Raw genomic sequence first — 14,660 nt, forward strand, 5'->3', positions numbered from 1 at the left:
AAACGTCGGCCCGCTCACTCCCAGGACCTTTAACAGCAGCTCAGCATGCTCAGCTAGAGTTTCCCCGTGTCTGATTGGTCAACTACAAGCGGCACAAAAAGAACAAAACAGTGATTGATAAGACGGCTGAAACAAGAGAGCGACTTAACATGGCGGCCAGCTGTCTGTCTTTCTGTCGCTCTGCTATTCGTGCTCTCCCTCTCTGCCTGCCTTTCTCCTTCCACCATTGTACAGCAACAAACACTCCATTCTGACAGCGGTTGAACTGTGCCGATACCCTCGAGTGTGCGGGGCAGAATGGGAGGCTTGTCAAAGCAGCGGTTGTTTACACTCTGCCAGGAATAATAAGAGGGGGTCGTTTTTCTGAACCGATTAATCACGAGCAGCCCTTGCACTTGTTTGACGAGTATTCCACACACAGAGTAGATGTTGATGGGAGGAAGCAATTTGTTGTGGAAAAAAAAGGCAGCTGATTGTTGTTGATCCATTGCTGTTGCTATGTTATTAAGGTCGGCGTGACACAGCAGAGGCCACAGGCTCTACTTTTACAAACCCACTACATTTTTAGCAATGAGTGACTCATATAATCATTGTAAGAATTTCTCTTCCAGGGTTGATTCGTAATTGAAATGACAATAATGAGTTGTTGAACCATGTTGGAATCACTGTGCTTGTTGAACAGCAGGATGAACTGAGTTTATTCTCTTTTCAGGTGTGCAGGATGGCCATTGGCTACAGTAATAATAGTGTTCCTGTTCGGCTTAGATTTTGCTATTGCTGTTTTACTAGAATAATACACTCCAGAGCGGTTTAACATTATGAGACTTTGCCGGCGTCCAAACTACAGGGAAAAGACTTGGAAATTAATAGACTATATCAGATCAAATAAGGCATGTAAAATCTGCTGGTTGCACTTCTACGTCTTGGTTTTGAATTCAGGACCTGCTATAAAGATCAGTACAAGAACTGCAGTTCACAGACAATTGAAACCAAATGGATAGTTGAAGAATGTAGCTATTTATTTCATGACAGCCCTCGTAAACACTTGCAGGTTACTTCTGCATCTCGGTCACAGCTCCAGGTGCAGAGAGATTTACATGTTGGTATAGAGTGTGTTAAAGGTTTTGCTGCCCTCTCTTTGATTTTTATACGTTTAATTGGATGATAAGAAGAGGATAAACCTGTCTGTGAAAAATTACAGGCTGATATGCCCTCTCCCTACTTGCTCACTCTGCTGTGTAACTCTGCTGTGATATTTGGGCTGCATAGATGTGGTGCTGATGCTGAAACAAATCAAAGCATGAGTAAAAAGGACTTCCTAATCTTTTCATCTGACATTTTTATTGAATGCGTCTTGGAGCAACCGAGGGCTCCTTTAAGGCCCTGCCAGAGTCACTTAAGGAAATCAGGGTGGGGGTTTCAGGAGCCTGCAGGGGTTCATTAGGACCAGACTGGTCCAACTTCCTCTGCCAGAGAGAAAAAGAGAACACAGAAACAGATAGAGAGAGAGATGAATGAGAGATGTAGAGACCTAAGAGTGAGAGCCAGCAGGAGAACGGGGGTCGGGTTGAGTGACCAGACGGAAAATGGGGCGAGAGACAGCGAGAAACAGAGTGGGCAGAGACACTAACCAGAGGGAGGCAGAGTGCGACAGAGGGAGAGGTAAGATTGAGAAAGAGGAAGGAGAGACAGTGAGTGCTGTGATGCTTGTCTACTCTGTGACAGCTTGACACCACAAATCAAACGAAGAAATGAAGACAAGTAACGAGACAACCGTCACCAGGATCACTGCCAGTCTGGCTGTTACCTATGGGCTATAGTGCTCTAAAGCCATACTTTTTTCATTGTGGCTGTCATATCGTGGAGCGCTCTAAATGAAAACAGACCTCTACTCACTTTTCTTTGGATTGTTGTTTTTTTTAGTAAGGTACTGTAGGTTGAAGTGGAGCTCTGTCCTTCTCAGCACACAGAGGGATGTATTGTAGACTTTAGTCTATTGAGTGAAAGAGTTGGAAAGACTCCCTGCTCCTTTTTCCTCTTTACGCTAGAAGACATTCATCACCTAGCCCCCGTCCTTCTGATAAATGGTTCCTGTGTAGAAAAAAAAGCACATGTCGGTGAAAGAATGAACATATAAAAGCACGCTCATGCAAACTCATGTCCTGGTGGTGTGGATTTAGTTGATACCTCTTGGTATTTCTGGATCTTTCCAGTAAAGTAGTGAAAAATATGCTGCCGATGATAAAGGGGATAAGTGTTCTATACCCTGGTAAGCTCTTATCCACCTGCACCCAGCTCTACTCAGCTACAAAACATTAAAAAAGAGAAGATTCACTGTTCAGCCATTTTCATATGCTTTGTAGGAGGTGAGGTTTTAGATTTCTTGCTGAAGGACAATTTGGGAGAACCCTGCATGCAGGGCAGAGCTTTTCTGACTCACGTGAGCCTGCCAAGACAATCTCTCAGTACTCACTGCTCTTTTCTAGGGCTACCTGCCCCACGGCTGGCCACACAGCCAGCGCTCTGGCTCTCTCTCTGTGTTCTATGAAGCCGGGGTTGTGATGTAAATAATATCTTACAGCACGGCTCCACGATCTGCCACACAGAAGTAAGCACCTTTGTGTCAGGATTAGTAATGGCCAGCTCAGGAGAAGGAAAGAGAAAGAAGGATGGAGTTTCTTAGTGCTACGCTTTGCACTCCTTTGAAAAGAAGCTTTTGGGTTTGCAGCTCGTTTTTCAGCCAAAAGTCGCAATGGTGCAGAGTAGCCTGATGTTGCACCCGAGTCTGTTATCTCATTGGCTTATTTTTGCTACTGTCTATCCAACTTCCTGATTGGCATGTAGGACAGATCTATAACAAATTCTACAACCTCTGATTGGGCCGTTTGTTGCCCTGTTACTGAAACCGCAGCTTGTGATAGGCTGTCGTGCTGCTTCGATGAGTTCAACTGTATCCAACGGATTTTTTTCTGCAGGAAGACAAGAATGGGACGAAGAATTTTCCTGACACAAATACATGCTCTGACTGTTGATCAAGTTGATCAGGAAAGGTTTAATTTCTAGCCAACCATTAGCATTTTTTTTTTTTCACCTTATGGTTCCTTCACCAAAACAAGTAGCCATGTTTTGTCGTAGTTAAAAATGATTAACCTACTGAGTGTAGCCTCCAAGTCTTTGTAGACTGTCTATATTCCAGTAAAAGATGTTCTTAAAATAATCACAACTATTTTTAATGATAACATATGTTGAAAGCATTAAAAATCCAAACATAAAGCAGTAAATGTGAAAATGAAAAAAGTTTTGATAGCCTTGTCTACACCTCGCTAACTTTCTCTGTACACCTTTTAAATCAGAATTCCACGTCTTCTGGAGACATCACAATTCTCTCGTGTACATTCTTGTGCTCACTCAAAGTATATTTTTTGAACTATTACAAATCTCATGATATCAAAAGGTGGCCGCTATACTATTGTCACCACACGACAAAGAAAGAAAAGGGAGTTTGTGAATTTGGACAAGACTAGGAGGAGACCTGACTTTATCTCCATAATCAAAGTCTATGATCCCAAGCCAGCCTTTTCGGTGGACATCTGTTGCATTGTCATTTGAAGTCGCCTCATAGGAAGACGCCATTCCAATCACGGCTGCCAGTTCATTCACCCCCTCCTCCCCGCTCTTCTCTCCATTTGCTGGCCCCCTTTTGTTGTCTCAAACAATCTCGCTCTCACCTTGGGATTGAGACAGAGAGAACATAACAAAGAGTAAAAGAGAGAAGAATTGATATGTTGTGTCAGGTATAATAACTGATATCTGAATACCTTGCACTGGTGCTGGAAATTGTTCTGTTAAGAAAGGTAAGCTGCTCTTGAATTTTTCCCTAGGTGATACTGGCTTTTGTGCCTCAAATCGCAGGTGGCTTATTCTGTTCTTGCTCGCTTGACTCCCTCTGAGCGCTCCTGATTGTATGCGGAGGTATTGAGCTGAGCACTGGTAAGTCTCTGATGCTCACAAAGAGATTATACTGTATATCGCAGTGGTACAGAAAGGTGTTGCAGTGCCTGTCATCCTGAGGTTATAGACTCATGGGTTGAGCGCTGTGGTTGGCTGAAAAGGGCAGGGTCACTACTGTGGTGATAGTTTAACCTACACAATCTGTTCATACACACGAAGGCTCGTCTATATGCACGGGCAAACACAAATCAATGTCAAAAAGGATCTATGTGCAGGTAAAGGCTCCAAAGTGTCCTTGAAGATACAATTCCATACTTCTCTGTCTCCTCTCCTCTCCTCTCCTCTCCTCTCCTCTCCTCTCCTCTCCTCTCCTCTCCTCTCCTCTCCTCTCCTCTCCTCTCCTCTCCTCTCCTCTCCTCTCATTTCTCCATAGATGCCCTAAAATCCACTTCTGTACCCACATGGCATTACTGTCTGCTGAAATGAGAAGAAAGACAAAAAATTTGATGAAGTCGAAAACCCCCCCACAGAATATTCTTTGAATGCTTTTCTCCTCTTCACTCTTGCAGATCAATCGAGCTCCGAGCTTTGGGACCGATCAGAAGATTGATTACGACGTGAAGAAAGGGGTGCTGCTCAATGCTCTCAAACTCCTAAACATTCGGTACTGTTCTCTGCCACAGTCACACACACACACACACACACACACACACACACACACACACACACACACACACACACACACACACACACACACACACACACACACACACACACACACACACACACACACACACACACACACCCACACACCCACACATGCATGCATGCATGTATGAATGCAAATGCTAGCAGATGTACTCACATGAAGTGTATCCAGAGGCCCCTTAGGTTTCATACGCAGAGGCAGACAACGCTAACGTTAAACTTTATCTTTAAGGGCTCTGAATGTTTCAAGCTCACAATCAATTTATTCAGCTGCCTTTATTTGGCAGCCCTGAAATGGCACAATTCAGCCTTTATCTTGTTTTGGTTATAAACTGATGACACAGAAGCAACATTAGTCTGAAACTAACAGGAAGTTCAGGCTTTGTCCCCCCCTCAAAATGCTGCAAATTTGTGTGTTGTTGCTGCTGTGTCAGATAAAAGAAAGATAATGGCCGAGGTGCAAAGCTATGTCTCTATTGTGCGCTTTGTGCACCCTTCTATCAGACACTTGCTGAGCCGGTGTGTGTGTGTGTGTGTGTGTGTGTGTGTGTGTGTGTGTGTGTGTGTGTGTGTGTGTGTGTGTGTGTGTGTGTGTGTGTGTGTGTGTGTGTGTGTGTGTGTGTGTGTGTGTGTGTGTATGTGTTTGTGTTTGTGTGATAGGAGCAGGATAACAGTAACTGGGCTATCTGATTTTCAGAGTCTACATTGTTTACCCTGCTCTGTACATTTGCATAAGCTTCCTGTTTTTGCTTTTTTACTATGCTCTGTGGGCGTATTTGTTTGCTTGTTGAGGTTACACACACAGGCATCCTTGTTTTGCAATGTAGTTTTTGTACATATGTCAAGAGTGTGTGTGTGTGTTAGCGTGTGCGTGTGTTTGCTGGCACGCTTTTCTGTCCCCTGGCTACAATGAGTCTGTCCACTGATTGATCATCTTACACCAGACCTCTGGATCTCTGCTCTTTTTTTTCTTTCTCTCTCTCTGAGCTTGTCCTCCTCTTACTGCTCTAAATATAGTCTCTACGAGTCACACACATAGACACACACATAGACACAAACACTGACACACACATATGCGATGGATCAATTACATGCAGCACCATAGATCTAGTTTGGCCAAGTGTGGAGGGAGATGCAGCCATCCTACATGAAAACTCACTCCATCCCCCCACCCAGCTTCAGTCGGCACAAACAAATCTCTTATCAAAATGATTTGTTTCGTGGCTGAAGTTTGCTGCATTCCTACAGATTAAAAGGGGAGATTTGATTATTTCATGACAAATAAATCGTAGAAGGGCCATGAAAGGCAGCAGGGAGCTCTTTCCACTGGATAAACTGCTTATGTTCACACTGGAGTGAATGAGGGCTTTGTTCTACCTCGCTCACTTTTGCCTTATATAGAAGTTGTTCTGCTTCCCTAAAGGGAGGGGTCAGTGATGTGTAGAGGTAGGGTCGGTGCTCAGCTCTGCTCACAACACCAACTGTATCAACGTGGGATCAATTCCGACCCGGCCGGGCATGGACATTGATAAACCTCAGCCCCCAACAGCACTCAATATCCAATTTAAAGGGCCACCGATTGACTAAAATGAATTGCCCTTTCTCCAGACTGCAATGGCCCACTTGTTCAGAATTAGCTGTCTAGTCCTGTTCATCTTGGGGTTGACGGTTCATTGGTTCTCTGTAGCATTCAATGTTTTGTGAAGAATTTTCTTATATTTTAATAATCACAATAATCTTCCAGTTAGGAATGGGACTGGCATGTTGTAGATTTCCACAGTAGTCATGAAAAGCTTGTTTTGTAAAGTTTCTAAATGGAGAAATATGTGGTGATGAAATAAGCAAGTTTTTCATAACCTGAGAGAACTTTATGAGTAGAAATTTGGAGTAGAGAGATTACTTCAAGTGTCAGACTAAAGGGTTTCAGTAGTAGCACATTTTTTCTCAGCTTACTGAAAGCTAATCAAAGATGTAGTGTCTCCAGCTATAAAGGAGGTGTCCCTGTCTTCGAAGTTGATCAGAAGAGCAGTCATATAGTCATCCGGCTATGATTGGTCACATGACTCTGGGAACTACTGTGTGTATTGGAAGAACAAAACAAAATCAGAGCTGTCATGTAAAACATTAACACAATGAAATTCATTGGAAATCTCGTCAGCATTCTCTTAACTTTATTTTTGTTTTGTTTTAATCCAGAGCAAGTGATAAGAAACGCAACCTGGCCCAGCAAAAGGCAGAAGCTCAGAGACGGCTCTATGGACACGGATCCATGAAGAAGCTCTCGGCTGCCTCCTCGGACTGGGAGAAACAGCGTCACACACTGGAGCGAAGGAGAGAAGAGCTGGTAGGGCATACACAAATTATTTAACCTCCGCAGGATTATCTGAATTAATCTTTTGCAACAAAAAGATTTGCTGAGCAAGATTGTGCTTAGGATTTATAGTTAACACATTTCCCCACCAGGGATCTACCCAGTAAAACCACTATTCTTTCTGCTGATAACTGAACTGCAGCAGAGCATCTGGTATGCTGAGAAGCTGTGCAGGGTGGTGTACCTTGCTTATGGTCAAGGGAGTTAGGCACAAAACTCATTCATTTCCCCACCCAGACTTTCAAAATGTGCCTTGGGACTTAAACAATGCCTGTACTGTCATAAGCCAGAACAAAAGCCACCAGATACCTTTTATAACACGCCAAAATGAGCACAGAAGAAGTTGGTGTCAGATATTTTGGTACAGGTGCTCATCAGAGATGTGTTTGAAGGTATTATCAGTGAACAAATGGACCTGTTTTTTAAAAAACTAACAATCAAAAACCCAGAACATCAGTGTGGTATATTCTTATATGCTTTCTTAAGGAGTTGAACAAGATTTGAGCAGAAACTCAGTCTGACTTAAGTTTTACTCTATGTCAAAAGAGTGAAGTTTTCTGAGAGAACCATACTGTTTAATTATTTTCTCTTTGAAATGAAGGAGTCGAGGGAGTGTTTCTCATCTATATGAGGAAAAGTGGCAGCTACTGGTACTTTACGTCTCCCACCCTCTTTGATTAGCCTTTTGATCAGCCACGGCAGTAATCAGCGGGAATAAGGAAAGATGGCGTAAAGTCACCATTTAAAATAGGGCACTGCCTCACATTTAAGTGCTGTTACGGTTGAAGTGTGAGGCAGGGTTGAGGTCTATCAAAGGCACATATCACTTAGCACCCATTGATACTGCAGTGCAAGTAGTTGAGCTAACTCCTTCTCTCTTCTTTAAGCCAAATCCTCCGACTGAGCTTCACAATTATACTTTCGTAACACATTAATAAGAGAGAAGATGAAGGGCCTCTAGTTTGCAGTCATTACTGGCAGTGACTGCTTTTTCCTTAGCTTTCTTCTGTCTTGTCCACTCAAATGTCATACTGTGTTCCTTCTTTATTCAATACAAAATAAGGTTTGGATGGCAGTGCCTTTCACCTGAGAGATTTAGTCCTTTTTCCTTGTATTTCTAGAAAGAGCGACTGGCACAGGTTCGCAAGCAGATCTCCAGGGAGGAGCATGAAAAGCAACATCTGGGGAACTACAGGTAGGAAAGAAGCACACAGCTGTGAGAGTGGGGTGTCTCCATTCAGGTACTCTTCTTACAAAGCCAAACTTACATTAACGAGGTCATCGGCAGAGCACCACAATGTCATGAGAATAGATAAAGCTGCAAAAGGAAACACTCAATGTTTTGAGTGTATGACTGAGGAATGGCACAATGGCACCTGTTCTGCATTTAGGAAATTCAGATTAGCATGCATGCTCCATCTCATCTTTACTTTCCTCTTTTATTCTCCTCTCCTGTACCTCCAGCAGGGACTTAAAAAGACAAAGTGTGTCAATTTTTAATCTTCACATCTCAAACTTAGCAGATCTACCTTAAAGAATGACTCAGCAACACGGAGTTCTGATTTGCAGCTTAACCCTCCAAAATTGTTAAACTCCTACTCTCACTTTCTGCTTCTGCCTCAGTTTCTTTTCCTAGAATGTTAACACATACACCAGGTCTTCATTTTTTTCCCCCCTTGCTCACTTCCTGGCACACACAGACACGCACGCCTTCACAATTGGCTCTCCCTTCTTGCCGTTTCGCCGAGTGTAAGCGACTTCTTGACTCATCACTTGACTGAATGGCTAGTCAGAATACTGATCCCGGCTCGCTTGAAGTGCTGTCACCTCCTCCTCCTTCTTCCTTCGACATGCAGCCAGACAGTCAATCAGACAGGCTGAGGTCTGTCTGGAGCACCCCTAATAAAGACCTCTTAGCATTCAAATGGTGTCCCAGCTTAGCACTGGAGTCTGATTAACACAGTGCTTCTCATTAGATGAGTTTGGGTAATGAACTTACTTACATTCAGCTATTAGAGGAAACTTGAATCAGGGAAAAAGAAAGCAAGGACCCTGTGGCATCAGAGGGAAGCCACGCTGGGTGATGCCACATTGTTGATGTTCATTTAAAATCATTTAAGCTGTTGGAAATCAGGAGGCTTGAGAGACACTGATGACCAACACAAAGATAGTTCAGAAAATATGTAAATGGAATATGAATGATTGTTGATCTACTGCCCAATTGGCAACATGTGGGAGGAAGATGCTCATTTTACTTTCTGAATATTGAAACGTCTATTTATGTAGAGATGGAGGATGTCAAATAAAGGGATGAACCCTCGCTATTTAAATGTTGACCTTTTTTCTTTTTGAGAAGGTTAATTTGACTCCTTAAGAACTGACAAGTTCTGGCTGTTATGATTAGTACTTCATCCAGCTTTTATGAAGAAACTTTTCTGTATTTCTCTCGTGTTTCTCAAGAGTTAGGACATACAAAGCTGGTTAATGCACTTTAGATATAGCTCAAAAGTATAGCAGATCTCCTATAGGATGATGCAAAGGTAAGGAAATATATCAGTCTATCCATCTTAAGTCTCTTATTCAATATTTGATTGATTTGAACTGCAGCCGCTAAAGGAATGCAAAGTATTGGGTCAACTTTTCAGCACTCTGGAAATCGTGTACATAAATAAATTTGTCAAATGGCAGATAGTGTGCAGTAAAACTTTAAAATTCATAATATTTGCGCCTTTTCTCATATCATCATGCTTAGGGGGAGACGCTCACACATCACTTGGTTGAACTGCATAGTAGCGTAGGTTATAAGTTGCATACATGTGGGAAATCTGAAAAGTCATTATCCACAACAAATAGAGGAAATCAGAAGTGACTCAGGCTACTTAGTAAGTCCAAACATTGAGCTACTGTCAGACCAGAGGTTTTGTAGCGTTTCACTCATAGACTGTATAAGATATGGACGTAGTATCCGTGACATCACCCATGTGTTTCTGAAGCCATATTGCTGCTGTCGAGCCAGTGAAACGTAAAGAGGCGGGCTTTGAGCCTCCTAGCCAACAGCTACAGTGTTCCCGCCTGTCAATCAAGTCAGCTGTGCCTCTCATTGGAAAACTTGTAATCTCAATATAATCGAAATTGCCACATTAGAAAAAATCCCCCCCCCCCCTACAGTGTGTGCTGATCGAAAAATGAGCTATCCAGACTACACTCGTGTTTTGTACCAGGCTGTAAACATGTTTATTTCTGCTGTAAAGATCATCTTTTTTGAATTGGCGTGTATGTGGTTTCCAGTACTTCCGGAGCCAGCCTCAAGCGGATCCTCGATGAACTGCAGTTTTTAGCACTTCCGCATTGGACTCATATTTTTTAGACCGGAGGTTGACCCTTGGTTTCACTCTGTTCTTATCCTTAATATTACTGTAGGCAAGGCTAGGAATTTGCTGAATGCTAACATTACCTTTTAAAAATGTTTTTGAATAAAAAAAAGGAGATATGTACACAGACTTTATGTTTTAAAGACAACAAGTTGGTTAACACATGATCTAATCATAGCTCATAGTTAATATTTCTGTAGGCTAAGTAGCTGAATGCTAAGGTGTACACAGACTAAATTTGTAAAAATGAAAAATGAGTTAGCAGCACATCATCAGCTAAAAAAATAATACTATTAACTAGAAATAAATGTCTCTCTTATGGTATCCCATGACAAAAACAGCTTATGTCATCTTTATTTTCCATTCAACAGTAAAACTAACAAGGATATAGCTGATTGCTAACATTAGAAGTTGTCTGTTGGTAGCTAATGCTTTATCTGATATGTTGTTTCTACTTGATTTATGACCTCCATGTTTTCACTCCCCCGTCTTCCCCGGTTTGTAATCATCAGCAAATTAAAGAGCAATAATGGTTGTCAGATTTCCTGATTTCATCCAAACCACGACCTACAGACACAGATGATGGTCATTATTACAGCATTTGAGCCGCCATAAAAAATATGGTCCGTGGTGGGACTGTGCAGTGTTAAACTTTGCTTGACACTGCACTGGCACTGGAGTCTATGATTCAGATGCAGATATGAGTGGATTGCTTAGTAATTTTTAAATTGTAGAACATGTATTATTGCGGCATGAATGTAATGTCCAATGTGTTTATTTTTAAAGAAAAAGAGGCCTTTATTTAACTCAGTAACTAAACTGTTGATTCAATAAGCCAACTTGGGAAGTGTCCGACTCTAAATATGTCTGTAGACACTAAACTACTTCCCTGCTTTTACACTCTAGACTGGCCGGCACTTATTTGGATAAAATCACTGCCAATGTTTTGATTTGATTGATAAAGTGATGGTTTGAGAGCAGTTGGGAGATGTGTTGTAAGGATAACCAGGCAGAGGTTATTACATTTTTATTATCCCTTCAGGCCTAAGATAAACACTGAAAACTGTTGAAAAAAGAAATATGCAGGGTGTGTGAGAAGCCACATGAGTGAAGACAAATGTGTAAATGAACCTCTTAAAGACTGTGTGTGGGAAGCTTTGATGCAATATGCGACATAGAAACTTGACTGAAGTTTCAATAGCTTATTACCTCAAGGTCTCTATTCATGCTTTTTCTCTACTGTCTTTTCTCTCTGCTCCCTCCTCCTTCATTATTCTCCCCTGATCCTGCAACTCACCTTTTCTTTTGTCTCTCCACCCTCACACCTCTCATTGAAATACTTATAATTCTCTCCGTTTTTGTGTTTCCTGTCCTTCCTGCTCCCTTTTCTGTCCATCACCGCTCTCACCTGCTGTGCCTCGACCTCTCTGTGCCTTATTTCATCCACTCCGCCCTCCTCTTTCATTTATCTCTCTATTGTTGTAAAACTTTTCCATTTCTTTCATGTTCACTTTCTTCACATTTCCAACACTCCTCTCTCCACTCCTCTGTTATCCTATTTCTTTATGTTTTATCCACCACTGTACCCTCCCTCCCAATTTTGTGGCCGTTCTTCCACTCACCTTGTATACCTTTCTTGCTGAACCCCTATTCCCCTCTTCGTTCCTTCTCTCCATCTCTCACACCCTCTTCATTTTAATGTTTTTGCTTCTTTCTTTCTCATCATTTCTTTACTTTCCCCTTTCATCCTGCATTGATGACCCTCCTCTTTGCTTTTCCACTCTCCCTCTTTCTCCACTCCTCCGTCACTCTCCTTGCCTTCCCCTCTCTGTGTCTCTGCTGCCTACAGACGTATTTACCCCCCAGACGACAAGCTGCTGTTGGAGAAGTATGAAAGCCTGCTCTCGTCCGCCTTTCAGACCTTCCTCGCCGGGCGAGCTGCATCACTTCAAAAGGAAATGAATAATCCTCTGAAACGAATGAAGGCACGTACATCAGTGGCAGACTGTCACACACACACATACACACACACATACACACATCACAGAAACACACACAAACACAAACACACAATATTCAGACACTTGTGGACAAGCACATAGCAAAGAAAAGAAGCACGTATTTCTATTAAGATTCTGCCCACAGAGACTAAAAGGATGCACAAATAATGCTGAAAGTGTGCCGTAGTCCTTCACATTTGTTAAAACGTCTGACAGAACGTCCTTCTTCTTCTTTATCTGCCTCGCTTTCCCACTGTCATTCACTCCATCTCTCCACAAATATTTATTGTGCTGTGTACATAAGCTTTTAAAAGCAAATCAAATCCCACACAACAATGTCATTTTTGTTTCTTTACAGTTAGACGCTCTTCTCTTTCCCTCATCTGCTTTCTCTAGTTTTCTGTCTTGTTTTTATATTTCTGTCACAGCCAAGTTGTGAAGAGGCTTCAAAGTTGATTACCATTGCTGCCTGCATACTTGTATCAACTTTTCTTTAGACTGATTTTTTTATTACATTAAAAATATTTAGGGATACACATTTTGAAATATGCAAGTATGCAAGCGCATACACACATATAAAACTGTGTGACCATGCACAAAAATACAGTAAGTACATTTCTGTTCTCTGTGGTCCCCTCTCTGGTAGCAGTAAGAATTTAGTTTCAGCTAACTCCAAAATGAAAAGGCTTTGCAAAAAGAGAAGTTGATACTAAAAAAGCTCTACATGAAGAGAAGGGAAGAGAGCGCAAACAGAGAAGAATGTGGAGAGTTTAAATGATGACAAGAGGAAGACAAGAAGAAACAGTAATAAATACAGTGAAAGATGGCAGGATGTTGATTTAGATAGTTATTCTGTCACTTCTGTTTTGCATAAAATAATTTTTGAAGTATTGTGACAGACTGCTATTATCGAGACACTGTATGAATTGGAATGACTTGAGTAGGGTACAAAAAAATAAGCAAAAGATAAATCCAATTTTCAGTTTTCAAGTCTGGTTTTCTACTCAGAAAGAACAAATCAATGATACAGAAAGAAACAAAGCATTGTTGGATATCAAAATGCATGGGGAGAAGAGGCATAAATGAGAACCTGAACTGATTTTAGCAACTGAATAGTAATGCTAAGCACTGAATATGGATATTTCTGACAGTACTATTAACATTTATATTAATATAAAAGAACATGGAGGAGTTGTCATAAACAACTATAGCAGCTTTTGTTAAGACAGACCTCAACAGCCTCCAGTCATAGCTGATTGTTTTTCAGAAAGTTATTGTGTCTCTCTCGGGAGTCTTAAGAGGATTTTTTTTAGAAGTGTCAATCAAAGATCAGGCATTTAAAACACCAGGCCGAGGTAAGTTTCATTTACACAGAGTGTCTCTCATTTACAGAGGAAGAGAGAGATAATAGAACAAAAGGACAATCCAGAGTTTCATATCTAATAACATGATCATGAGTGACAACTGCATTGCTCTTATTAAAAGACTGAGTGCAAGATACAAAGCTTGACAATTCAGGAAATAAAATGTATTTCTGAAATTTAAAGTTATTCAGCAAACTTTCAATAATGCAACTTTTTTCACATTAAAGCATATTTTGAAGGTAATTACCTGTCGACAATTAAAAGTGACTTAAGATTTTTTTTCCTTACAGACTTTCTGCTGCTTTAGTTGCACTCCTAAACTTTGCTTTTGTCTAGATAGGATACTCAGTTAAGCTCATTGATTGCCTGTGAGATTTGAATTTACTTAATTGGATTAGCAGAATTAGTGCTATTGTTGGCTGTTTAAGCTGTTTAAGGAGCTAGTTCAAGTAACAGCAGTTGTTTTGCCTTCATTGTGCTTCACTGATCCTGCTTGTAGAGCACAGCTAGTGTTTTTCAATTGTAATTCTATGATGTTAACTTTAGTGGTCCAGCAGTTTAATTTTTTATGATGATGTGCTTACTTTGTGAAAGTATAAATTGCACAAGGTTTATAAGTCATTATCTATAGAGTCCAGTGCACTTATTGGCAGAGATGGAAAACTAACTAAGATACTCATAACACAGTAAGGAACTTTAAAAGTCTCAGTTTTGTTTTTTTTGGCATCCTTTGGTGATAAATAAGCAGCTGGTACTATGAAATAATATCACAAGTTCAAGGGATGTATTAGTACATCTCAGGCATAGTCATTGCGGTGTGTTAACTGATTTGGCAAGGTAAGTGGCCCAGTAGATATTTTTGGGATAAAATAAATATTGACGATGACCATTTTGA

The 14,660-nt window shown here is 41.2% G+C and overlaps 1 protein-coding gene across 2 annotated transcripts in view; it reads left to right on the forward strand.

Moving 5' to 3' along the window:
• The window catches only part of ttll7 (tubulin tyrosine ligase-like family, member 7), a 79,900-nt gene that overhangs the window by 29,753 nt on the left and 35,487 nt on the right, over positions 1-14,660 (forward strand). For both annotated transcript variants that reach the window (XM_034678052.1, XM_034678047.1), the window contains exons 10-13: positions 4,521-4,615; positions 6,856-7,003; positions 8,152-8,225; positions 12,251-12,386. In XM_034678052.1, the coding sequence (XP_034533943.1) occupies positions 4,521-4,615; positions 6,856-7,003; positions 8,152-8,225; positions 12,251-12,386 (453 nt within the window). The remainder of the gene's footprint in view (positions 1-4,520; positions 4,616-6,855; positions 7,004-8,151; positions 8,226-12,250; positions 12,387-14,660) is intronic.

The sequence above is a fragment of the Notolabrus celidotus genome, chromosome 2 (assembly GCF_009762535.1).
Source record: "Notolabrus celidotus isolate fNotCel1 chromosome 2, fNotCel1.pri, whole genome shotgun sequence".
Classification (NCBI taxonomy): domain Eukaryota; kingdom Metazoa; phylum Chordata; class Actinopteri; order Labriformes; family Labridae; genus Notolabrus; species Notolabrus celidotus.